The sequence below is a fragment of the Branchiostoma floridae genome, chromosome 15 (assembly GCF_000003815.2).
Source record: "Branchiostoma floridae strain S238N-H82 chromosome 15, Bfl_VNyyK, whole genome shotgun sequence".
In the NCBI taxonomy this organism is placed as follows: Eukaryota; Metazoa; Chordata; class Leptocardii; order Amphioxiformes; family Branchiostomatidae; genus Branchiostoma; species Branchiostoma floridae.
Window position 1 is genome coordinate 16,162,515 of NC_049993.1, and position 27,806 is coordinate 16,190,320.

A 27,806-nucleotide genomic window follows, 5' to 3' on the forward strand; every position below is an offset into this window, starting at 1 on the left:
TTCCCTTATCTGCACGCCTATGAGCTAATAAAGGTTCATCATGACGCTACAAACCGTTTTTGCCACCTATTTCCCCATTTAATACCTCTCATCGCTCACAGACGAGGGACGGTTTAACGACTGCCGAGGTAATGATGATTGGTTCTCGCCCCACCAAACACATGAGCCATTCCGTATGCAGCTCACATACACGGGTCCGCCCGGGTCTTGATTGTTTCAAGATAGCGCCCACCTCATGGTGATGCCGTCTAACACGTTTGCTCTTTACGTCCATAAAACCGTATTGACACCTGGCCTCTCGCAGACACGCGCGTGCTCGCATTGCCGCGGGTGGATCCCTTCCATACTCATCGTCTTCTGCAACATTCGCATCACCCGTACGGTTAATAAATCCACTAAAACACCGAACAGGAACCCGCGCGAGGATTACTTACTCATAATTACACGAAGACGAACAATTTACCGTGATGGCCTCTGACATCTTCGTTGTAAAATGTGTTTTACGACCAACTAAGACGCTAGGTAGGAAATCCTTTGAACTTTACAGCGTGGTAGAAAGTTTTCACGGGCCGTTATGACATTAAAAACGGCGGTATCGAAGGTGCAACAATAATGAATCAATCGGTCAGGTTCTGAAGCTTAGAGTAAAGGTCTTCATTTAAACAAATAATCCAAACACAACAGAAATATACTCTGCAAAGGGGCGGCTTGATCAGGGCCCAAAGTATTCCAACTTCCAGGGTACAAATTTGATATCATAATGATATATTCGTGATTTTAGAGCACGCAGAGTAAGATGTGAAGTAGTATTACATGTACTTTGTGTATTTTTGTTCTACTTTTCAGATATGTATGCATGATAAACGCTGCGAATTCTTTACACTTACCACTATCCTGTATCACGGTAAATATCAAGTATGGCATTATGCTGTTGTTTATGTTGCACTTTACTTGGAGCTTTTTACGATGCCACCTCTCCATCAGCAACTCAGCGGGGTATGACAACAAAATTGGCTCCCATTAACCCAAACCAAGTCGATAAGAGCACGTCAATCGAGGTCAAGGTTTCGCATGGCCTTTTCTCTCCTGTAAGTGTTAGCAAACTCCCCCGCGCAGGACCTGCCCTTTGGAGATGCCTGCCAATTTGGGAAAGTGTAAACATGAAAAAAATCCCATTAATTTCTGATGCCGCTCGTCTGCGTGCCGATCGATGGTTATTTTAGGAGTGGAGGATGTGCTCTCTACCGGTAGGATTTGTTTGATGGATGGGAGGAGCTTTGTGATGGCTTGCCACCCCGACATTCCCCCGAGGGAAGAATCACAGGGGAACTCTCGCTTCTCGGACCCCCTAAATCATCTAGAATGAGTATTGATTAACGCTTATGTTCAGCGCGCTCCGTGATTTTTCTTAAATGTCAAATCATTACCTTGGGGTTCTGGAAGAAGCAGTCTGCACCACAATATTATCAAGTGTAAAATGCCCTCTATAATGTATTGCTATGACGTCAAACGGACCTTTTCGTGCTGTATCTTCTTTTTCAAAAACTCAAGAAAGTCGACTGTGATAAGTAAGAAAAACACTTGTTACTTCAGGTTCAATGGGCATTTTCCCTAAAGGATCTTATAATATATGTATACTTTACATCTTATAATGAATGACGTTTGCAGTTTTCTGCTGTGTATCTCTACGTCAGTGCTGACGAACATTTGAACGGAATTGGAGAATGATACTAAGGATAGATAAGGTACCAATAACTACTGGCGTATGAGTACCCTATTCAAAGGTCTAGACAAAATCAACATTGATTCTCAGACTGACACTTGCATTCTTACATGTCTTTGATATTACACAGTACAAGTAGAACCAGAGCAACCAAACACCTTAGAGACAACCGTAAGGAGTTCCTTGCAGAAAAAGCATGTGACTAAAGTTATACTTTTTATCTCGTGAATACTTTCCACTCAGCTTGCCACCAGAGATATCGATTAAAAAAACGTCATTCTGGGAAATCTGTCATGAGAAAAGCCACAATCTCCGACTGTGTAGAGAAAATCGTCTTTCAAATGCTGATCTTTATTCTTCCTTGAAGTTTTAGTTTAATCACTGGTATTACATATGACACATGTGACGTTGATAACTGAAAGCACTGAAGGCGGCTTGGCATTCCTAAGACTCTTCACTAAATTGCGATAATTGTACTTGACAAGACCTTTTATTTTCTACTCGAAATAATCGGCACGCCATGACGCCTGTTTAATCTTCTATGCACCATTTGGTGATGTGGATCATTAGAAACCTGGTCCCATGCAATAGACTTAAAAGGTTGTTCAAAAGATCACGTTTCCTTGTGTATTGTAGAAATGTCAGAATGTGGCGCCATGCCAAATTCCAGTGACAGTATCTTCTGCCATTGCCGTCTCCTTTCATTCAGAACATGAGTTCTACACTTCAATGGCTCCTATGGAAGCAACACCTTTCCGTGTCTTCTTGACTTGAATGTGTACTGAAAATCGCCCCGTAGAGTTTGGTCCAAAGATCATGCCCCATTATGTACTGGACAGATGTTTAGAATCTGGTGTCATGCCAAATTTCACGTGACAGTATGTCGTGTCATTGCCATCTCTTTGAATTTAGAAAGCACGCACCCACCAAGAGCACGTAATTCAAAGTCTTCCTGCATCGCAAATCTTGCAATATATGTTGTTTAAAAGATCAAGTGTGGTGGAAGTATCAGAATTCATTAGCTATTCTAAAGTTTAAGTACATCGCCAAGTGCAAAATAGCAGCATACCCTGCATCTGTCGTCTATCAGTCTAAAGATGTGCTTTGGATGATGATCTCTTTATAGTTAAGAAGTCAATTCAATATCTTTTGGGGCAGCATATTTTTGTGTCTGCACTGAACATCTAGAAGATAAACTTAGAATGCTGTGCAAAATATCATGTTCCTTGTACTTGTAGTTGTAGTTGTAGTTGTAGTTGTAGTTGTAGTTGTAGTTGTAGAAAATTAAAATGACAGTCTCTTGTCATTTAAGTCTTTGTACGTTTAAAAAGGGATTTCCACACTTATATGGCAATCTATAGAAATATGATCTTCATGCGTGTACTAAAAAGCTCTCAATAAAGTTTGAAGGTTATTCAAACGACCATGCTTCCTTGTAGGTTGAAGACATGTCAGAATTTATAAGGTATTCTTATGTGTGCCTTGCCAAATTTCAGGGCAATCGTATCTCCAGTCTTTGCCGTCTATTAGTACGCCAACATACTTTCGATACGTCTCTTTAGTTTATGTACCAAACCATGGTGCATATTAGAGGATTTGTGAAATAAATTGCCACATCATGACGCATTCACAGCAACATACGATCTAAGTCTAAGATACATACAAATATATCGCTATCAATATTGCCAACGACACGTTCGTTGCATATCAATAGAGCAAACAAACGTTCACGAAATAGGAAAATCAATATTCGCCACCAGAATATAAACCTTACGAACCCGCGATACAACAGACACATCACCGCCACACGATCCGGTCGTTTCGCCGCCGGATTCCCGATGAAATATTGACCAACTGTCTCATCGATCCGACTCTTCTGCCCGTGACGAAAGATAACGCACCTACTCTGCGGGAAATGTCAAATGTCTGTTTTGTCATAGATCATCCGGATATAACAGTTAGTAGACTGTAGAGGGACGCTGTACATGCGGAACAGGAATCATATAGGCTGAATTCATGAAGGGGTCACCAGTCATTGGGAACAACAGGGATGTGGGGAGGGCGGTGAGCATGTTTTGATCAGATGAATCTTTAATAACAGACCTCCGTAATAGAATAGAGACTCAGAGAGTATATGTAGCGATTAGTACACTATTTAAGGAGGCTTTACATGGGACGAGAGTCATATTGGCTGGGGGGGGGGGGGTAGGAGTTATAAGAGCAAAGTTGGAAAGGCGGTGAGCACGAGTTGAAAAGAGGACTCTTTAATAATAGAATTCCATAATTGAATAGAGACCCAAAGAGTACATGTAGGGATTAGTAGACTGTAGAAGGCCGCTGTACATTTGACGAGAATCATATTAATTGAAGGGTTAATCTATCAGAAGAAACAAGAGGAATGTTCGGAGGACCATCATGAGCATGGCTTGATGCATCTGATGCACCAGTAGAAGTCCATCACTGACAAAATACTCAGAGTAAGCATCTAACGACTAATAGACTGTAGATAGAAGGGCGCTGAACATAGGACGGGAATCATATAGACAGGAGCGTCATCATTGTAGACTAGAGGAGCAAGAGCACTCGGCGATAAACACGAGTTGATCAGGAGACTCTGGGCAACTTTAGATTTGTAAGACACCAGATACAACTTTTACGTGACATGCCGCACCAGCTGACCACACCACATTACATTACATAACATACCGCATTCTCATGGAGAATGGATGGCAAAGTACCGAACCAATTTGGGCACAACCACGACTGCCGCTCTGTCAAAGGGCCCAGGACATCGACAACCACATCAGTCGTGCTGTACACTAATGGCAGCTAAAGGCATGGTCTATCAATACGCCATGCACAGCACAGGTTCACCTATATGTTGTACTGTGGTACACATCAATATCGGTATATAGGGACCCACTTTTCTTATGTTGACATCGTGTTACTGCTTCTGTCCGCCTCTCTGATCACTTCCCCGATTGTTTGGCAGGGCAGCGAGGTGGAGTTAGGATAGGCTGGATACCGAGCTACACATTTCTTGGGTCCTGCTGCTTATCCCAATGCTCTTGCTTTATATTAGGGTACGGGTAAAGATATCTGCTCACAAATTTGATGTGTGTGTGTGTTTACATTTCAACTTTCCGGGCACAAATCAAATTATAATCACCTTCAAACGAATGCAAAAAAACCTCTTGTACATGTATATCCAAGATTGCCTGCCCCTTGGTTCAAATCGATCGTTTTATCATCATCTTACAAAATGAAAGCGACTATCTAGACAATTTTCTTCGCTCTAAATCACACCCAATAACTTCTGATCGGTGAGAATATCTGCCGGCCTTTCCGTGGCACGTTATAGATTGGGTACCGGACGGGCTGGGTGATTGAGACGGCTCCGTGCTGGCAAACGGCAAATCCAGTCGCCACCGACCTTCAAAGGGGGATCATAGGCAATTTTGACGGCCATAGAGTCAAGATCAACTCCATGAATCTTGCAATATTTGAAGGCCAACTTTTATACTGCCACCCAAGAGGCCACCCAGGCTGCCTCTTCGGAGAGCAATTGAGGCCCCCGTGTGTTTTCTGTCTGTCTTGTCATATTTCGGCGTCGTATTCAGACTAAAAGGATTATGTTGAAAACTTCAACTTGCTATACTAACGGGCAACTCTCTACTGCATCTCTGAAGGTCCAGGTTGTATCGTTGGAGAGCATTTGGCGACCCACCTGTGTTTTTAATTCCATCTTAATGTATTTCATCCGCTGTTTTAGACCTTAAAGGGCGATGTCCAAATGTGCAAGCTTGTAGTTTTGAACGGCCAACTTTATATTGTAACCCAGGAGGGCCTCCAGACCGCATCTTTGGAGATCAATTGTGAGCGATTTTGTCATCTCATCCTTTCATATCATATTTTAGCCTTTTTTTCAGACTGCAAACTTGTATTGATACTACTGCATCCCAAGCTTAAGAGGACCCCAAATTGCATCTTTGGAGATCAGCTGTCGACCCATTGTTTTCATCTAGTCTTATCATATTTTGTCCTGAAGTGTCATGCACAGAAGCTCAAATCTTACAATATTTAACGGTCAACTTTGTACTACATCCAGAGGGACACCCTGATCGCATTTTCGGGGATTAGCTGTGACCCTTCTGTGTCTTCATCTCGTCTTATTATATTTTGTCCTTTCTTTTGGACCCAAAAGGTTATGGCCAAAAATACCAATCTTACGATATTGAACGGGAAAATTGAATCTAAATCCCAAGAGGCCCCGGAATCACATCTTTTGAGAGTCCGATATCCTTCTGAGACTTTATCCCTTCTTTGTGTATCGTGTCCTTTATTTCAGACTAAAAGGGTCATGTCTAAAAGTTCCAATCTTGCAACATTCAACCGTCAACTTTGTACTTTAACCAGAGTAGGCCCCAGATGGCACCGTTGGAGAGCAGTGGTCTGTCGTTTCACCCGTCGGATTACATTCCTTTCTTTCTTTCAGAACTAAAAAAGTACAAAAGCATCGATATTTCAATATTCAACAGACCAGAAAGGCCCTTGAATCGGTTCTTCTTTTTTTATTTGACCCCATCTTATCCTAGTTTGTCCTAATCCATTTCTTTCTTTCTATCTTTCTTTCTTTTAGATGTTATGGAAGATTGCTACTTTTGGACGACCTTTTTAAAAAACAGGTCGTCCAAAAGTAGCAATCTTCCATAATCCATACGGTAACCAGAGAGGCCATGTGGTAGCTTTTGAGGCAGTTTTAGACCCTTCTGTCTTTTCGTCCCGTCTTATTATAATTCATCCTTTCTTTCTTTCTTAACATTAAATAGAATAAGTCCAAATCTGACCGTGTTATAATCTCGTCACACCACATGACAAACCATACGTGTTAAGTACAAATCCGACTCTGGACATATCGATTACAGCATCACCACATCATGATGTCTGCGCTAATTTAAGACAGTCCTGCATCGATTTGACTACTGATCGTGACAGCATGGTTCCCGTGGGGAATTCCTGTATAGGTACGTTATTGATTGACATTTCAACAGTTTGACTTCTGATATTCTGCTTTTCCCCTTGGCTTTTATATCACGGTGAATATTACATAAGCATATCAGGTCCAATATTGAATAGCCAGCATATAACACCTGGAATATAATCGCAAGTTAGATGCATACACGCAAGCATTCTTGTAAGTGGCGATTTCAGTGACTATGTTATTGAATGAAACATCTTGACTTGTTACCAAGTGTATACAGTCTCCAACTGTCCCACGCATCATATGTATCGATGAAAATGTACTTGATCAGGCACTGATCAAAAAGGCAGACATTGCCAGACCCTATATTGAGCCAACTAAAGACAGTCTTCGGAGATAGTGTACTTGGGCTGTTGCGGTCAAAAAAGAAACCTATGGGAGCTATTAAAGAAAGCACACGAAGAACATGATGCAGTGAAGGAAATTGAAGAGAGACTGATTGCATCTGCAGAGTATTCAAGATCAATGAGGCAGAAGAGCACAGTGGACTGCTACTGACTACTACCTTCTGCAAGCGCAGATCCCATGTTGATGTAGTTACACTTAGTAGTCTACCTCTAAGGTTTTAACTATAATTCCTTTATCTCATGTTACGAATGAGCACCCCGTCCTTATCGTGTCAATTAGCTGATGCTTTAGTCACTTTTAAAGTTCCAAATATTCGTGAAAAGAACTTAATGCTAATTTGACATAGTCACCATCTTAACTCAACAATGCATTGCATGTGAAGTTTCATCGAAAATAATCATTCTAACTTTGCGTCACTTTTGGGCTCAGAGCCTTTTTGTGTGTAATCTTCATTATCTACATTTTGATTGATGTGCTGATTACGTATTCATGATTAGCCTTCTACCTTGGCAGTGACCTGCCGATGCTTCATTGGCGTCTACCAAAATCTTATTCTTTCATCAATGACTGACATGTCACCGAGAACCGTTGTTTGAAATTCATGATGCATGAAAACATGTCCTACTCACTCATGCAGTTTATCCGCCATATTGATTTGACGTTGACCATCGATTGGAATGGAAGGTTTTGTTTCACGTCACGTGTGCGCCTTTTATTTTCATTGGTCCATGATGGCGAATCCTCCATTCTGCGACCATTCCCCGTAAATCTCGCATAGCAATGTCCATTCAGTTCACTCAGCGTAATGGCACATCTGCCCTTGAACATTAACTCATACCATTGAGCGGATGGACTTCCCGAGCTTAGCGTTGATGTGTTAGTGGTTAGGCTAGTGGGCACGCGATTGTGGGGGTCATGGGTTCGATTCCTGGCTGCACTTAGTCAGACTTTGTGTCCTTGGAAAAGGCACGACTATCCTCACCTCACGAAGGTGTGTAAATGGGCGCCTGATGTTCTTTTGGGGAGGTAGAAGATAGCTGAAGGAGAGGAGTGAGCTCCGCCACCTTCCAATATCCAAGCGGTGCCTGAATATGCAGTTGATAAATAGTACAAGGAACTACTTTTACTACTTGAATAAAAATACGGAGTAGAAGTGGTAAAACGCCTCGCATTTCAAATCAATGAGAAGATATTATGTTGACTACTCCAAAAGTGATTATGTTCAATTGTATTTTTCGCATACTATTCAGAAGGCAAGACCTCTGACCTCCTCCACCCTTGAAATCTTGAAAAAAAGGCTTTGGCCGAAGATGTATCAAGGTTAAATAAAGGTCGAAAAATAAACAATGAAGAATCAGAAAAGAGCATACATCTCACGGCATAATATAGGACATTCCAGTCACCAACCCTGCTGTGGAGAATATCCATTACACGGGACATAAACAATGCATAGCACGTCTGGGAGCGACCGTGCAGTTGACTTTTAACAGATCAAGATGAACAGGTCTTTCTGTCACGCCTTGTTCCGCCTCCGTTATCATTAACCGGGGAATCCCCTACTAATTGACTGTGTGTTAACAGATTGCTGCTTCAGCGTGATACGTTGCGCGGCTCTGCTCCTCCGGAGTGCCTTAATAGAAAAGTACTACTTACGTAATTCATCTCCGTCGCGAAGTTTACAGTCCCTGTGGGTACAAGTACCGTGAAAGATCGCTGCACCTGACCTTGCAGTCTTCCCGGCCGCCTGTGAGGCATCCGTTATCTCCCACTGCAGGAGCCCTGCGCTCTGGCGGCAGTTAGAAAGTCGTTATCGGTATGGAGAAGAACAGCTGGTCCATATGTTTCTCTACATTACATGCCTGGCGGTATTTTGTCAACGCTGCGCGAGGAAGAGAGGCGTTTTCGACAAGTATGACTTAAGCGCTGTTTGTTTGACTAGTTTAGCTGTCAAAATCCTCGACTCGCCAATTAAAACATGTACGTAGCCTTTCATGGTATCATATTTTCGTGAAAGTGTCTGACCACATGAAATGTCAAGGTATTTTGTGTCCGTTACTAGTACTACTTGTGTCCGCTACTTTATCCTAACATTATATGTAACTGTTATTGGTAATAGTTGGCCTACAATGGGTAATAGGACTTCTTTGCATTGTGTCGATGTATGACATTAGAACTACACCGGTGGGACAGTAAGTGTTGTTGGTACTGAAATAAAACTGCATTTTTTGCAAATGAAGACTCCGGATTTCACCGCAACACATCATGATATGGTAAAAAAAACATCACTTTGAACTGTACCGTATCTTAACGTAAGCTAGGTTAAATATGTAATGTATATTCATTACTTTTTCATTTGAGGGCCAAATGATGAAATTCCACTGGTCAATTTGCCACATTCACCAAGACAACATCATCCGTACATCCCTATTGACAGATGAGTGCCAAGGACTCTTCATAATCGCCTACGAAGATTGGCAGCGTATTGACGGTGGTGATATGATAAGGTTCACTCCAATATAATGGACCGATCCTGTCGAACGCCACATCGAACAAATAGAGCCCCATGTTCTATTCCAAACACCTCCGTCAAAAACAGACACAGTGAGATAGACAGACATGGCCAATTAAGGAAAAATGCTATGCAATCTTCAGTTCTGTCCTACAAGCGCTGTTTTTGACGGAGGTGTTCGAAATAGAACTATGATCGAACAGGAGGCGTGGCTTTGGGGTAGGTCCATTGTCAGCTGCAGACGCCAAGTTTTCCACCGGGCTAGACGGAAATGATTGTGATCGTCTGTCAACCTGCTCAACACCGTACTGCTAAAACTTGCCTCTTCAGGAGCAATCTTTCTTTTCTCCAAGCAGAGGTCTTATTGGGGGATGGTACTAGTCGGGATTTAGTACGATTGGCTCCAATTGAATAGCTCTACGGCTGTTTCCCCTCAACTGGAGCCAGCCGTAGAGTTATTCAATTAATCACATGTTCTTCTGCTTCTCGTGGTACCTTCCATTATGCTCACAACATTCCCTGTCCTTGGTGCTGAACACGTGCTTTCCAATGGGAAAAAGGAATCTGCAGGGGGAATAGACTACACAAGCCGTAGAGCTTTCTTGTATTCAATTAATCACATGAACTTCTTATTCTCGCGGTACCTTCAATTATGTTCACAACCTTCCCTGTCCTTGGTGCTGAATACGTACTGTCCAATAGGAAAATAGAAATCAGAAGGAGAAATACACTACGCAAAAAATAATCTTTCAGCATTCATGAATACGTGCGTAAAGATGCATTTTTTCATGATAGTAATACTTAACGTGTGCTTTACGAATATATTATGTGTACCTTTAGATGTGGGACCGCGTGGCACGATCGGGAGCGCGTTGGTCTCAGGCCCGAGAGGTCCCGGGTTCAAATCCGCTTGCCGTGTCACCGATCTTGTGCCCTTGGGAAAGGCACTTTACACGACTTTCCTCACCTAACTCAGGTGTAAATGAGTACATAGCTTCGGCTAGTGGCAGTGACAGGCCTTTGTTGTGGTGACAGGCCATAGGGGCATGTTCGGGCATGACGCACCCGCCATGACACACGAGTCAGGGGTAGGAGGAACCCCTTACATCCTTGGTCGGAAGTCCTCCTAGGAGACGGAAACTCCAAATAACAAACCTGCATCTGCTGGGGCCGTCTTACACGTTGCAAACAATTGCCCCTGTAGGACTTAGTGCGCCAGTGGACGAGAGGGTGGTGGAGAAGGAAGTGCACACCCCTCCTTCACCTTAAAAAGTGCAGGCCAGGCAGACGGGTCGCCTTAAACCCATCCTGTCTGCCTACCATTGTCTTCCGAGACAGACGGATGCCAAAACAACCTTTAGATCACATTTTGCGTAATGGTAGCAGTGGCCTGAATTCTGTACGACTACCTACCTTCGTAAGAAACCCTGGCCACTACTACTCTCCAAAGTGAAACCTCTGCTTTGAGAATACAATCCTTCATCTTCATGATTTCTGACAACTTTATTTACCCTGACGCCAAGCTGGTTGATTCTATTTCCCTTGACTGTATCAATCCAGCATTGAAAGCCTGCCCTTAACGATCCACCTTTTTGTGTGCACCTTCTTCAATGCTTATTGAAAACCAGGGATGATCAGGGGTAGGCCGTCTGTAGATACGCCTGAAGAACCCAGGTCATTGATCCGACCGGCCGGTAGACTGCTGACTCAGCTAATGAACACCACTTTTTACCTTCGACAAGAGAGCTGTATTTTCGGAGCTGCTTGGGGTCCATGTGTTTGTAGACAGCTTAACCCATGAAATTATGAAAAAAATATTGATGATTTTTTGCCCCTTCCCACGAAATTTCTTGGTAATTTAGATCATCAAATATGTACCACAGGCCTTCTGCTATTCAAAAATGATAAAGAGAATTTACCACCTCAGAGGTGCCGATTTGTCCTCTGGCCCATGGTCTTATACTCCCTATTACCACTTATGCATGTGAAACTTGGACTCTGAAAAAGTCTGATGAGATTCTCCTGTAAGCTTTTGAAATGAGATGCCTAAGGGCGATTCTCAGTGTTACACTCCGTGATTCTATTCCAAATGAGGAAATCAGAGCCAGACTTGGGATAGAACACTCCATTGTCGATGCCATCAGGCTTAGAAGACTAAGGTGGATTGGAAACGTAGTAAGAAGACCACCGAACACCTTAGTCCACAAAGCATACTATCAGGATTTCCAAAAGCCAAGGCCACGGGGTAGACCCCCGAAGCGCTAGAGGGACCAAATTGCAAAGGATATTGGACAGAGTATCAAGTTCGCGGAGTCAAGTGCTGACCGTGCAACCTGGAGACTTCTAACAGAGTGGAGCAAGGGACCACTCCCTGGCCTAGGCACTTAGGCAGGTAGGCAGGTAGACAGGACATCTACTGTCACTATGTTCAAATTATTCCCTGTCCTTGGTGCTGAATACATACTTTCAATTGGAAAAAGGAACGAACGTCACCAACAACTAATCTATGACAGCTATAGCGATTGGTGGAGAGTGCATTCCTTACCTCAGTTAGGTTAGACTGGTCTATAAATACTTCCAAATGGGCCGAATTCCCCCCCCCCCCCATATTCTCGGCACGTAAACCGTTTTCTTGTGCGCCGTTCTGATAGAGGACAAGTCCCTTGACCCTTCATCCCTGAAGAGGACAAGATCCCCTTTTCTTCAGAAGGCAGAGTCATGGGTCGAACCATTACTGCTTCTCCCAGCGGGGGGAGGGGTGCTTAACAGACAGGCTGGGATTGTGTGGGCACGAATCCTCACCGTTAGGCCATACTGCTTCGATTACATGGTTTATGTCCTATCCCAAAAATGATGCGAAGCGTACGTGCGACAAAAGAAGACCAAACAATAAATTCGTTAGTAGTTTTACATCTTTTCTTTTGATTTTTTGGAATCCTTCGCTCAATCTTATACATTAACCAAAATTTCATTGACAAATGACAGCATATATGTGCATATTTTGCCGTCTCTTATAAGTATGTTTACAGTATAGTCACAAAATCTCTCGGTGGGAAACGGTAAACTCCGCCATGTCTTCCTACGGAAGTACAGGGGTAGTAGAATTCGGCCCCAACAAACGGCCAGTGGAGTCAGTCCACGCTAAGGTAAATGGTCCCCTCCGGAGGGCCAGCTCCTCTGGTAGCCAAACTCCTATGGTGAATCATTCTCCCTAAAACAGGCAGCGTAGTCAACCTGGTAGAGACTAGGTAAAACGGGCAAACGTTGATGCCACCCATACAATGCAGTCAGCGTGGCCTTACGGGATGCCCTGAAGGATAGGTGGCTTCTGCGGGACGCCACAAGCAGCGCTTTAGGGGACACATCGATCACAGAGTCCCACATCTCCGTGGCCATCGATTAGAGCCGCTTCACTGTCGGCTGTGAGGTGACTTTTATCTGTAAGCTGCGAGTAAAATCACGGAAAGGTTGCAGACAGAGTGACGAGCGCGTAACCCTGGCTAGGGACTTATTCTGAAGTCGGCGGACCAGCTTGACAATTTTGTAAGAAATCAATTTCAATAAACTGCATCGCTGGTGTATGATAACCTATGTCGGGATAACACAAGTGTACGAGATAGAATCATCTAATAAGTGTCAAGTCGCGTTTCCCTTCATCGACGAAAAATTAGTCAACGAAATCCTGAAGTGGGACTGCATCGGGTCACGGCCAAAGGGTCTAGCCAACACTGTCATACAACCAACCTTCCAGAGGAGAGAGAAAGAAGGATAGGCAACAGAAACCCTTAAACTGCCAAACCCGGATATATCCGGCACACATATAACGTTACATGTCTTGTGTGCCGCACCTGGATATATCCGGAATAGCGTATTCCCCGAAGTAGCAACTTTGCGCGCACGTAGCGCACGAACCCCGGAAGTTAGGGACTTCAGCCTTGTTCGGGGTTTCTTTTTGGAGGTCAGCGGCCAACCCTGGCACTGATAGCATTTTATATTGCTGAAACTCTGGCAGTTTAAGGGTTAAATCTTTATTGTAAAAGTATACAGGTTGGTATATGGTAAAGTGACCTTTCCCTAGTCCGTGCTTTGCTGTAAAAAAGAAACAGTTTGGTACATGGCAATCACTAGTACTATACAAACATCTACTATTATACATACATACATAAATTGAGAACTTACTGTCTTAAAGCATTCCCTTGTCTTTGTGTTACATCGTTGTAAAGAAGAGACAGTATTGGTACATGGTAATCACTTAACAAGCATCTATGATATATAAATTAAGAACCTTTAGCTACCTTGAGTTTTTCCTACGTTGTGTTTTACAGCGTTGTAATACCCGCCTCACATTATATACGATCTTCGGCCGGACTTCGCGATCGCAGGAAGATCGGCTGATTTTAAGATCTTAAGATGGTCTTCCGTATTTTTCGCCCAAAACCTGTTCCCCTCACATATAAGCGAGCCTCGTGCGATCGACGGTGAATAAATCTATGATAATGAACCTCCCATGACCTCTTGCACGCGGACAAGGGAATACAAAACGTTCCTCAAATCGGCAAGAGATCAATAAATGTTGCTTATTTTGTTGTCGGAATCTTTTTAACCAATGAATGGAATGCGCGGGCATAATAGAAATGACACAAGAAAGGAAAGTGTGTCACAAAGCCAGCCTACATACTGCCTCAGGGGCCACAATGTTAGAATTACCCTCACATTCCCAGAAATTCAATATTTGTAAACAATCGGAAGTCGGGTGAACGTCGCCCGAACGTCGCCCGTCTAACGGACGTTCGCCATCCGATTTGCGTTCGATGATTAATAACTATGTCTGTGCTCGCCTATCGGTTTTCAATCGTTGGATTGACGCAAGACTATTGACCGATACCCTTGCGAGGTACGCACGATTTGCACGCACGATCTGCGACTCGGTAACGAGCTCTGCGATCTCGGAGATCTCCTGCGACTTGTCGCTTATGTTAAGAACATGTTTCGCTGCACCGCGACCGTCGTAAGACTCCTGAAAATTGCCGGCGATCCCTAAAAATCGCAAGATGATCGTGAGAACACCGGACGTCTTACTCACGAAAATGTCATTTAGAGCTCGTAAACTAGTCTTCCGATCGAATCGCGCCTAATGTGAGGCGGGTATAAAGATGGATGGATGATGATATCAGAAAATGGGCGCTTTGCCAGAACAATTTGACTTGTTCCATCAGTTGCAGACAATTATTGAAAATTACACTAGCTTAATGACTCGCTTGGGGTTTAGTCCAAGTGATAACACTGTAGAGCCCCATTTTTGAAACATTAACAGATGTCCCTAGTAGGTACAAAACTATTAATGCACTTCTAGTTTGCAACCTTTTGATGATGTAGATTACTAGTCGTTCATTTTTGCTGTTCATTTGGCGTTTGAAAATGTCTTTATGGTGCTGGTATGGCGTCTGCAGTTCGTAACGGGGCATGCCAGCAGCATGTCACCAGAACTTTAACATAAACGCTCTTGTTATCGTATCTAAGAACAATGTCAAGTACATATATATGACTGGTTATTTCATATGACTGGTTATTTCAATACACCATAAGATCAAACATTCAATAACATATGCATGCCACTGCAGCCACTACAGGTCTAAATTGAGTTAGGATTTCCATTTATGAAATGTACACTGTAAAATAAAATAAAACAAACATAGATATACATACTGTAGGAACAACGATTACATATTGCCGTGCCCAAAGATAAGTTATGCGCACCATTGTTGTTATTCTGACGCAACCTTGATGACACATCTAAAGGTGGGTTTACACCTGCGTATATTTTCAAGTGCGCATGAGTTCCGCATGAAATTTTGTCAATACGCGGCCGAACGCCCAACATTTGGAATTTTTTTTGAATAAATTAAATTGTACGTCGAGCCCATCTGGCGTTTGAATTACGACTTCAGCGTTTTCATTTCGCATGAGATGCGTATGATTGCAACTGAAATGCGCAACAAAATTTTCCGTACTGCGAATAGATTCGTATGGGGTACGTATGTTGGGCGTTTTACGGACGCACACAACGTCTACCGACCGCATGCCTGACGCACCTGGTGCTAACTGCATTCCAAACGCATTTCAGGTGTGTCAGAGGAACAGTTTGTGTTACATATACTTTTGTTTGCGAGCATTGCCAATAGAGTATTTTTGTTAGAGGAACCCTTTGTACTACATATGCCTTTGTTTACAGGCAGTGCAAGTAGAACATTGACAAGTAAACAGTGAAGAGCTTTTTTTTATTCATTTGCGAAGCAGTAAAGCAGTGACACTGTGCTTTTACAGAAATGTGGGCCATCATTTACCTTAAGAAATTATGTGCACTGTTAAGATTGTGTTTGTTTTCACTTTGTCCTTAATGATTTCCCCTATCATCTTAGTATTTCATCTACTATAAAAATCACACTCATGCACACCACATAACGTATTCAAGATCTTTACCAAACACGTAAATTAAACAATTATGAAACCTTACGCCCTCTTTCAAAGTTGTAATATGGCTCTATATCGCACCTTTATATCATGTGGTTCTACACACACAAAAAAGTACTATTATCAGCAAATTAAGTCAAATATCTGTTACACAAAACGGCACGTGTGTCACACAAATTGACCCAGTGCTTGAGCAGGTTCCTCTACATCTTCCTGTCCCTGGAGGCTCTGTTGGGACCAGTGTCCTGCATTCATGGTGTCCTGCAAGTTGTGACCATCTCTCCATGCCCCCGGTACAAATTCGTCAGTCCTGGCCTGGATCTGACATCATAAACCGGAAGATTCCAAAAAATTCCCTATCGACCAGAGGGTTTGTCCATTCTGTCCAGAGCTAATAGAAGACGAATATCACTTTATGGTTGTATGTCCCAAATATTCCGATATACGCAATTCTCTATACAGAAGGCTGTCATTTTGTACACAAGGATTTATCCAAATGGACCTGAAGTGCAAATTCAAATACATAATGACATGTGACAATCCCTGCATGGCAGATATAGGAAAATATATCAAAGAAGGTTTAGACATTAGAAATTCCCCAAATGATTGTAAAAGCCTCCAATGATTGTAAGACACTTATCCCATAATATAACTCCTGTATTAGTTAGATAAGCCTTAACTAAAGTTAAGAGGTACAAAGTATGGCATCTAAATATTAACTACAGTTCTATAAGCACTGTAGTTATGTAGATGCCATACTTTGTACCTCGTACAATTGTTGTGCAATAAAGATAATTTATATACATCTTGAGATGATTTTTTTGTCTGGAGTCAGATGCACCTTCGTATTTATTCCAAATCTGGAGTGTGCGTCGATCACGCTATCAGTGCGCGTAGTATGCGCAAAGCGATCGCAGAACGCACGGTACTAAATCGTGATCTATGTGTGCATTCGTTATACGGTCGCTCATGGTGCGTTGTGTCTGCGCTGTAAGAACGCTATGTACTCGCATTACCGCGATTTCCGCGTATTACTGCGTGTAAAGTGCAACCATGTAGCGTCTTCATAGCGCAATCGACCGACGTGGGACCACTGTATTGCGCATCCATAACGTTTTGGGCACCAAACTGCGTACGAATGATAGTTTTGTGCATGTCCAAAACTATCAGACGAACTGGGCGTATATTTTCGTTTGCCTGCGTACGTGAAACTTTCTAAAGACGATTCAGATGCGAAAGAGGTGCGACTTGTGCGTGCGGCCGCGTATTGAAGAAATTAGTCAAAATGTCGAAAAATATCAAAACGGAACTCATGCGGCATGAAAATATACGCAGGTGTAAACCCACCTTAACACAAACTGTTCCTCTGACACACCTGAAATGCGTTTGGAATGCAGTTAGCACCAGGTGCGTCAGGCATGCGGTCGGTAGACGTTGTGTGCGTCCGTAAAACGCCCAACATACGTACCCCATACGAATCTATTCGCAGTACGGAAAATTTTGTTGCGCATTTCAGTTGCAATCATACGCATCTCATGCGAAATGAAAACGCTGAAGTCGTAATTCAAACGCCAGATGGGCTCGACGTACAATTTAATTTATTCAAAAAAAATTCCAAATGTTGGGCGTTCGGCCGCGTATTGACAAAATTTCATGCGGAACTCATGCGCACTTGAAAATATACGCAGGTGTAAACCCACCTTTACAGACACCGTTTATGTACATTGCGTTCTTGGTACGTGCTTGGTGAAGTTACAAGGAAGTATGACAAAGTTATGTCTAAAGTTTCCGTGCGAGTTTCCAATAAACACCGTCTCAATGACTTTATTTCTTTGGGGACACAGCTTTGTCAACACACCGCCCACTTCCTCCGCGTGCAGTAGAGAAGGCCGGCTGTGGGCGGAGGATCATTTCCTTGCAATATTTGTGATTTCCTCAAGGCCCTCTCCTCGTCAGGGTTGAACCCTCGGCACGGTACGCCCTCCTACGGTGTGTGTCTTTGATTGTTGTGAGGTGTTGATACAGGGGACGAATTGGTAGTAGGCGTCTCGGAACACTCTCCTGTGGTGTTTCTCTTTGATTTTTGTGAGGTTACAGGAGAAGACCGCGCAAGTCGTACATTAAGCAACTTGATAACAGCGGTTGGACCTGCAGCAACTTCCCGCAGCGATGGATGACAAATATAGGGTGGAGGAAACTAGTAATGTGGAGATTCCGAGCTCGCTCGCCGGAGTGTGAGTGCACAGGGGCGGGATTGGTAGTGGGCGTGGCGGCACACTCGCCTACGGTTTCTGTCTGTGGTTTTTGTATGTGATGTTATGGGGGAGAAATTTGCAGTCGGTGTCTCGGCACACCCTCCTACAGTGTGTGTCTGTGATTGTTGTGAGGTTACAGGGAGGAATTGGTAGTAGGCGTCTCAGCACACTCTCCTGCGGTGTCTGTCTGTGATAGTTGTGAGGTTATAGGGGACGAATTGGTAGTAGGCGTCTCTGACACGACAGGGGAGTCTCGGCCCTACGGCTACACTGTAGTGTAGTACAGTCTGGGGACGGAGCAGCTTTGTTATCGTACCCTCCAGCTAACTGCCATGACGTGCACGGAAACATCACAATTCAAACGCAATGGGAAGCAATCTATTATAAAACCAGCCCTCTCACCTGGAAACGCCTGCGTTTATACGTATCTATGTTATTTTCAAATTAAGAATTTAATGTCATTTCTGTGGGCATTGTCGTAGTGACGCATTTTATTCCCCCATTCCCCTATGCAGATGGTTAAATATGCCCTGGCGATAATTTAGATCTTTCAACTGTTATGTAAAAGATAGTTCACCTAAATGTATTCTTTCACTCTTATCATTTGTATTGTGAGTGCTATGCCATAAATCTTATATTTACTTTTGTGCATCTGCATTTGTAGTTGTAAAGACTTTGCATGTAAAAGTCTATGTACTCTTCTTGTGTCAATAAAGTTCTGTTTACGAATTGTCTGCTGTAGGCTCTAAGTCTGTTAAAGTTAATTTAAATCAAAGTATCACAGCTAATTCCATCCAAGTAGTATCTTAGACCTGGTTCCGTCCAAGTAATAATCAAGGTTTATACATACTAGTAACTCCGTCCAAGTAAACATCAACATTTTACAATTAACTCCGTTCGAGTAAACATCAAGATCGTTTAGCTGATTCCTACCAAGTGAACATCAACACCTTAAACTTAATTCCGTTCAAGTAAACATCGAGGTCTTACAGCTGGCTGTAGAGGTTATAGGATCGATGGGATCCTGATTCACCCCTGGCTCGCGGACTGATATCAGGTCGGATGTGATCAGTCAGTGTCACAGGCCGTCACAATTCACAGAGCACCAAAGCTAGGAAGGTGCCAATTAAATGAAAACTTCATTGATTAAATGAACCGAAACTTACAGAGGAGAGCCAAGTTTCCGTCCTTGAAGTTTATGAATAGTTGAAGTAAGTGAGTTTAGACTCCAACTATGAAATATTTAGAAGACATTTTCAAGAACAGCTATAGAAAAATGCTTACTTTCTCAAACAGACCATGGTATGATAGACAGAAAATGTATCGTTTTCTTATTATCGTTATCTATTACCATATACTATTTTCAGGACTCTATTCAGGACATCTATGTCTTGTTGTAACAATAAGAGTATACAACAAAGTAATTTCTGCAATTCTTCTTTCGTACGGTATGTTGTCTTCTTTCAGAAGACGGTATACCGTATAGCAAACAACCAGCCCATCAAACAGCTCCTTCCGGCGACAAAGGTTATATTGCAATGTGAGACACATCTAATATATTGATAATGATAGAAAAAAGAGACCGGACCAGAAAAGTGGAAAATATCAGAATTTTTCGGAATAGCTCGTCAAGGAATTTTTTTGATATATTGATTATTATTCATACAAGATTATTTGAGACGTTTTACAAACGAAACAATGACATAAAAGGTCAGAAATTAAAGCTTTCCTTTGCATATCAATAATAGCGTTGTCAGCGGCCGAACGTACATTACCTGTAATTTGTCCCGTTCTAAAAGCAATACAGTTTGAAGATATGGAGCTAATGCAACCGTGTTTGTTTTTCAGTAGATCCAATATTTCTTTCAAAATGCTGCAAGGTGTGTTGGTTACGTAGCGGTGCAATATAACATTGGGCGCCAGGGGGAGTAGGGTGATGGGCTGAATCCAAAGGGGAGAATCAATAAAACTGTGTCAAACTGTAATTTGCTGTACGGTGTTGTGTTGACTGACTTCGGGGTGGTCAACAACGAACGACAACACAGGCAAACGCTTTTATTTCAACTTTCATATTTTATTTCAGTGTGATGACCGTGACTTTCACCTCTTTCTAAGAACCCACGTAGCTCATCTCCAAGCAGATATTGGCAGGCAACATCGTTACGTTTTCCTGGCTGCCTGTTTTCTACCACAATTTGACTCCTTAACAGTTTGTGACAGAAACGAGCTTCCTGAAAAACGTTACAATTTTGCCTCCAAATATCTCCTTGACGATTATGACGTAGCATCATCTAGCCGACATCAAAGTCGGTAGGCCCGTGGCAATGTTTGTATCGACAACGCTCATTGGCGGTCTCGTTGGCACGTGTGCTTCACATACGTGAAGAAACCAATCACGACGTCGCTTCCAGGAGTTTCAGGTCGGCAGGTGAGCCCCTCCGCACAGTTGCAGTAGTCGATGGACATCCCGGTGAAGCATTCCTCGTCCTCCCGACCCAGAGGACCGCACTCTCCCAGTCCGTCCAGAGCTGCGGGAGAAATGCGAATGTGTGTGTTTGTTTGTTTGTTTGTTTGTTTGTTTGTTTGTTTGTTTGTTTGTTTGAACCTTTGTTTATTCATGAAAGCTCAAATCGGTCTGCAGGCCGCTTTTCATTGAGATCATGAGGGAAGTGGTAAGGGTCGGAGATGAGAGAAAGTATGTAACAGAGATACAATCTACATCATTTGAAGTCCATCATCAATTTTGACTGTGATGACATATTCAGAAAAGGATGTAATACAACATGTAGACAAAACTCTCCCACTCTCACACTTATTAACACTGAATGGAGCATGCAGGGACAAATCTGTACATGACACAACTTACCCAACCCGGGATACCAGTAGACTGAGAAGGGCTTGTCATCTTTACGGCAGCACTGTGTTTCCCATTCACAGCTGTAGGCCCATTCACACGTCCTGGCCTGGACGGACAGATATCAAAGGTACATGCATATTCAAAATATGACTGCAAAGTATTACATATGTATGTATATAGTGAACTGTTGTGTACAGACAACCAAGCTATTTTATATATTCAGTACACATACTGGTGTTTGCGCCCATGTCACTATGACGTAAGCGCTGTCCGCCATACTGGGCCTTTAAACTTGGCATTTTCTAGACTGTTTTTCTTTTTTATTGTTCCACAATAAGACAGAGTACATAGCATTACAAAGTGATGCCGTGCTCAAACTAAAAGCTTATGTTAGCGGTACTACACAAAATTTGTATATGTACATATAGTAATCTAATCATGGCGACGTTATGTGCGTGCAAAATGATAGGCCTGATCGTCCTGATACTTATGGGTTCTACCAAACAGCGTGGAGACTATGACATCACGTACAAACATCCTACTCAAACACAGTATTTATGTTTTGGGCAACGTGTCTTTGAATTTGGTTTACGATATCTCAAATAAACATAACTCAGGAACAATAAGAGTCTGGTTTCTTCCACCCCGCCCTAGTGAACCATATGTTGCAGTTGGCTAATGTATCTCCTACGTTCCCCATTTCCCCTTTTAAAGCCCGAAAAGGACCCGGTACTGGAAATAACTGGTGGAGAAAAAAGGTCAGAGACTTTGTAAAAAAAAAAAAGACAGAACTCACCACAGAAGCTGCTAACGTACAAAAAACAGCCCCAACGAACAAGTACTTCTTCATAGTGACGAGTCTGAAAGGACACAGAGTCGTGCCGATGATAAAAGACGTACTGATAGTTGAGTACCCAATGGCATATAAAACATTAATCTACAGTTATCTAGGAAGTTGTACGAAAGGATAAAGCAATACAATGCAGAACAATAAATTATTGACTGTTCCATTTGAAATGCTAGCTCTAAACATTAACTTCGTCGTGTGCGCACCTGGAAATTCCCCACCAATAGAAATTATTAAAAGTATGCACATACGGTTAGAAAAGCTCCAATTAAAGGAAGACCACTTCTTTCTTTTTCTGCTTGTTAACAATGACCTCCAGAAGAAAGAATTGAAATAAAATAAGCACGGATATGGAAGAGAAGAACCTACCTGTGAAGAATAGTCTTCGCACTCAAAGTGCGCACGTATCCGACTTCCGTGTTTGTTCATGATGGACACAGCAAATACGTCGTTATATAAGTGACCTTCGGATGATTACAGTAAAATCTACATCACAAACACTCTGAATATGTCATTTTAGACCATACATGTAGTTACTAGACCTAAATCAAGACGGCATGTGCTTAGTCCCTCATGGAATATTCCCACGTCCATCCATCCATCCAGTCAGTCATTCAGTCAATGAACCACACGAAGGTATTACTTTACATGTAGATGCATAGATGCATCTATTAGGAAACTACGAGTACTTTAAAGGTCTTCAGTTACTCGTCAAAATGGTTCGAAAGGAGATCATCTCAGGAAAAACTCACTCAGAAACAATTATTGCTTTTCTCATTTTATTACATTGTCTTATCACCGGTCACATTTCAGATTCATTCTGCTTGGTCACTACATACGGAATACCTTCGGTTTGTGAAACTATCCTTTCGTGTACAAGCTAAGCGATGCTGATATTCTTCACTACTCTCCAAGAGGAGGATGGCTAGAAAGATTGTTTCCTTCTGATCTGTCCCATTTTCTGACTTATCGTCTTTTCATCTGACGACAAATAGTACAAATCTGTCAGGCAGACTGAACAGCGTAAAAGACACGTTGAGTTACAATTTTCAACCTACGTAAATAATTTCTACTATTTTTCATAAACAAATGGAGAGTGGTAAAGCTTAAGACAACGAGATCGGGACAAGTCAGGAGAAAGTACAATCTTCCCATCCAACCTCTACTTGTAGAGCAGCTGTTCAGCTGATCAGTGTTGCTGGGAAGATCACCCCCACAGCGGGTACTCCGGTGCGGTCTGACAGGTGTGGATGTTGAGTGGGAACTGCCCCGGCTCGGACGTGGGCTGGTCCGGGGCCGGCTGACAGGACAGCCCGTCCGCACACTGACAGTAGTCGTACGACATCCCTGTCCAGCACACCTCCCCCGCCTGCCCCAACCCACCGCACTGACCCTGCTCTTCGGGCTGGGAAAAGTCTGGGTACACAGGAATACAGAAAACGTCCACTTATAATTCCATTCTCAAGAAGTGCCTATCTCGGAAATTACTGTAGGCGTGTCAGATTAGTACATTTGTACTTTAGCTCACTATTTGTATTATAATCAAGAGGATGTTTGCTAATTATGCATACATATACAAGTGTCACTTGTATTACAATCAAAGAATAGTTCCTAGGAATACAGATAAATGTAGGAGTTTTAGACATGTATCTTCGCTCACACATGCAGATGTTTGTAAGGCCCCCTTTCCACTAGACGGCGATCGCGCTGCGCTCTCACTGCGACCTAAAGAGGATATGTGTGATATTTGCTTTCACATTGGGTATGTCATACAAAACGTAAGAGTGTGACTGAGAAGACAACAAAACACACAAAGTGTAAAAAGATTCGTTTCTTTTCGATACAATTCGTTGAGCGATATGTCAAATTTTAGGTCGCAGAGAGAGCGCGGCGAGAGCGCCGTCCTAGTGGAAAGGGGGTATAAGGAATGCATATATATTTAGGAGTGTTAGGACAGTACATTGACTTACATACATACATACATAATTGACTTAGACTCAGTCAATATGATGGCATTGTGTATTCTTGTAATTACTCCCTGTCTCATTCTCCTTGTGAGACTCAAATTTTACTTCATTCTTCTTGTGAGTGGCGAAAATCTAGTCTAACACAAAAGTTCGGCTTCCTTTAGCTTCTTGGGTAATAGTGAAAATGTAGGATGTATGGCATGACTCCCTACCGTGGTTATACCAGTAGATAGACCAGGTCTGTCCGTCCTTTCGGCAGCACTCCTGTGCCGGCCAGGAGTAACCACAGTCATACTCCGTGCTACACTTATCACCGATGGCGGCCTGGAAAATTAAGTAAAATTGGTATCACTGATTACATACATTTCATACTTAAGCTCAGGCTAGGTTGGGTGTTTTTTTTTTGGTTTTTTTTCATGTTTCTGTATAAAACTATTTCAACCATCGTATTCCCTTCCTGATCTTGTGACTCGCCGAGTCAATGCTTTTCGACGACTATTTTTAAGGCATGACTTTACTTACATCGTGGTATTGGATATGATACAGTCTGTGGTATATAAATAAGACAAAAAAAATCAAACAAAGCGTAGTGCTCCACAGACATAACATTAGAATTACTCGTCTTTTAAGAGAATATCTGCTATAAAAGGTGTAGAGTAATAAAATTTATTGATAAAACAAAAAATGATTCAACTATAAGTGCACAAAAGTAAACGTAAGATTTAACCACAGTAATAACAAGTTATATGAGTATATCGCTATATAAGGTGATCAATTTTCATTTACACTTCAAGTAATTAGATGTAATCATTCTGTAATATATATAAGGGAAGGAAGGTCTCTACAGTGCGTCTGTTTTTCACTACAAGTGTCCTTGGGCCATGAGAAATGGGCAGGTGTACAAATATGGCGCTCTACGAGCACACATCGACCATAGTCTGTTTACCCTGTGAATGATGGAAAGTTACTGAAGGCAACATGTACATAAACATAACGATAAAGCTTACATTCCTATACATAGTGGCTTCCGTGCAAAAATGGTTTCTGTAATTTTGACTTACCATAGCCGCCACAAGGAGACCAGCGAATGTTATCAAGAACGCATGCGCACGCATCTTGTCTGCAAAAACACACATTGGATATTGCCAATTTGAATATTGAATTTTGAATATTTTGAATACTTTCATACAGTCATGGATACACGTTGAATAAAGATGAATTTTTTTCTCAACCTTGAATGTTTTTTCAAGCTTGTCTTCTGCCCCTTACTCTACACTATACCCGTTACTTAGACATACCGTATTCGTGTATTTGTATCCTTAGACCTATTGCGTTGTGAACTGAGTTGTGAACCTTGCGTTAATAAATATAGGTCATTAGATGGGGCTAACAGTAGTGAGTTCTCCAGTACTCAAACCGGCTTCTCTTTGAGTTTAGATCAAGTTGATATAGGTGCTAGACCCAAAGCAGCCAAATTCCACAGAAGCATTATTTCATTGCTGAACCTGGTTAATGGTTTCGTCCTCGCTCAAAGACGTTTAGGAAAGAAGGTTGGGTAGGCGTGATCCGAGCGCAGTCAATAACATTCAAAAGAGACACTCTTCGGCTGACTGAAGTACTGCAACCGGAGCTATGCGCAAACTCTTTTATAACACAGTTACACAACCTCAATGTGACAGAAATTTTGAAAAAGCTCACGAAACTCGTCAAGCCCTCTTTTCGGTCAGAAAACGAGTTATCGATTTCAGAAGAGTCTATGGCTTTTTACTTAGATCGACAGACGATCATACTTTGCTGTATTTGGATAACCAGGGTATACAATGACCTTTTCCAAGCGACCTATGAGATAAGTCAAAGTTTAAACTTGTTAGGCCCTGATTACCTAGATATAATTGATACAGCACAGTACATGTATTACCATTTGTCGATCAAAAACGCAATAGAGTTTCCTGTACAGTAGAAGCCGCTTAATTGCACACCAAATTTTCCCATGCATGTCGTGCAATTATCCAAGTTGCGCAACAAAGCGAAGTTATTAAGCTGGACCGCACCGCCATGGGATTTTGGGATTTTGAAGTGTGCTATTATCCGTTTTGCAGTTAACTGGCTTCTATTGTACAAGATATCTTCCTTTTGTACCTCAAAGATCGCTTGATTCAGTTTCCTGGTTTTTTTTTGGGGGGGGGATGTCAGATTCTACACGAAGAAAATTACCAGGAACTCACCAAATGTTAGAACCGTAACCTTAAAGAGGGGGACTCGATGCATTGTGTTTGCCTTGTATAATTGCTATCATCACTTTGTGGCCATGAACGGAGATAAATATGCTGGATGAGAGCCGCGGAAAGTCTATTTCAGACCGCGCCAAAATTGTATGGAAAGTGTTGGTTGAACAAGAGACTGCGCGCGAGCGCCTCCTACCGGAATTGATTCAAGACGTTTCCTTCGTCGTCACCAGCACATTTGAGCTTTTCAGATTGTGTAACGTGGTTTCCTTCGTCGGATAGACGGCGGTGAGTCGTTACCTGTTTTTCAAGGACAAAGATTTATCAATAACTCAGAGAACTTACAGGATATATATTTGAGATGATTCTAACCTATGTGGGTTCACAGTTATTTTCTTGGTGTGAGGGAAGCTTTACATACTAAAGTTGTTTTTATGGAATCGGATCGTGGTAGAAGAGCTCCCATTCAGCTTTAGGCCTGTCCTGTCCTGTGTCCTCTCGACCTGTACCCCCGTCTGTTTGTTTGTTTGTTTGTTTGTTTGTGTAAACCTTTATTTATTCGAAAAAGCTCAACCCTCTTTTTCACTAAGGTCATGAGGGAGGAGGGAAGGGTCGAATAAAATGTCGGATCACTGATTAGAGATTCAAACCGCCACAAAACATGCGCAAAGCACTGCACCTATTAAAGGTATAGCAAACTGCAATAAAATGCTTACCCAAAAACTGTGAATGAGTTATAAAGATTTCTGTTTTGCTTCCTTTGTTGCGCAAATTACACCTCAGCATAAAGGAATAAGTGATGATCAACTACTGTACTTCACTCTTTAAGCCGAGGCTCTATGCTACGGCGCTTTTGGACGTATATGTTTTGGTTGTGCTTCCTAATTTAGCGCCTAACCTCCACTTCAAGCCCTATTAAACGTTACAGTATTGTTGCCTATGTACTATCCCAAATGTGCTCTATCCCAAAAGCGCTTTTAGGATAGAAGCACTTCTGGGATAAGCCTGCATCCTAAATGTGCTTCTATTCTAAAAGCGCTCTAAACCAGAGCGCATTCAGGATATCCCAGATGCGCTTCTTTGTCGCCGTCAGTCATGGTGATTGACAGGACCGTAAGCGACGATTGTTTCCATATTTGGTTCGACCTCGCGATCGCCAGACGTCGCGACAGTCTACTTGCGATAATTGCGCTGAATGCTGGCTGATGTGTGAATTCCACCATTTAGAGTCATTTATTCAAGACATCTTTTTACTGAAATAAAAGCATGGAGGGACTGAATGTGATGATATATATCTGTAACAGTCTTTTTAGTTAGTGATGAAATTTCTCAAAGCCCTGTCGTACTGTATAGTAGCTTTTATTTCTCCTTCATGGATATGAAAAGATGACACATCTTCTGATGGAAGTTATCTTTATTGCAAGTTAATGCACAGATGTAATCATACACTGCGATATGTATACAGTGTACACAGATAATGGGACATTTATCAAACTTAATTCCATGCAGATTAAACACTATTTTGTCCTTTTGATTCTCACTATATTATTTTCATCAATCTAA

General features: G+C 42.3%; 2 protein-coding genes across 2 annotated transcripts; both read right to left on the bottom strand.

The window, feature by feature from the left end:
* Positions 1-20,421: 20,421 nt before the first annotated feature.
* Positions 20,422-22,402, bottom strand: LOC118432077. Its single transcript, XM_035843592.1, has 4 exons — positions 22,303-22,402; positions 22,001-22,064; positions 21,214-21,310; positions 20,422-20,875 (listed from the first exon to the last, which is right to left on the bottom strand). Exons 2-4 carry the CDS (start codon positions 22,052-22,054, stop codon positions 20,691-20,693), a joined length of 336 nt encoding a protein of 111 aa, XP_035699485.1. The 5' UTR covers positions 22,055-22,064; positions 22,303-22,402; the 3' UTR covers positions 20,422-20,690.
* A 670-nt stretch (positions 22,403-23,072) lies between these two features.
* LOC118432126 lies at positions 23,073-25,152 on the bottom strand. Its single transcript, XM_035843653.1, has 3 exons — positions 25,080-25,152; positions 24,231-24,342; positions 23,073-23,467 (listed from the first exon to the last, which is right to left on the bottom strand). The coding sequence occupies exons 1-3, from the start codon at positions 25,131-25,133 to the stop codon at positions 23,259-23,261; spliced, it is 375 nt and encodes a 124-aa protein (XP_035699546.1). The 5' UTR covers positions 25,134-25,152; the 3' UTR covers positions 23,073-23,258.
* Positions 25,153-27,806: the final 2,654 nt, after the last annotated feature.

Excerpts from the sequence above, each read along its gene's own strand:
- LOC118432077 (XM_035843592.1), bottom strand. The coding sequence starts at position 22,054 with ATGAAGAAGTACTTGTTCGTTGGGGCTGTTTTTTGTACGTTAGCAGCT. Across the intron at positions 21,311-22,000 it reads GTACGTTAGCAGCTTCTGTG|GCCAGGACGTGTGAATGGGC; the intron begins GTGAGTTCTGTC and ends CTGTCCGTCCAG. Across the intron at positions 20,876-21,213 it reads CTACTGGTATCCCGGGTTGG|CTCTGGACGGACTGGGAGAG; the intron begins GTAAGTTGTGTC and ends TTTCTCCCGCAG.
- LOC118432126 (XM_035843653.1), bottom strand. The coding sequence starts at position 25,133 with ATGCGTGCGCATGCGTTCTTGATAACATTCGCTGGTCTCCTTGTGGCG. Across the intron at positions 24,343-25,079 it reads GTCTCCTTGTGGCGGCTATG|GCCGCCATCGGTGATAAGTG; the intron begins GTAAGTCAAAAT and ends TTAATTTTCCAG. Across the intron at positions 23,468-24,230 it reads TATCTACTGGTATAACCACG|ACTTTTCCCAGCCCGAAGAG; the intron begins GTAGGGAGTCAT and ends CTGTGTACCCAG.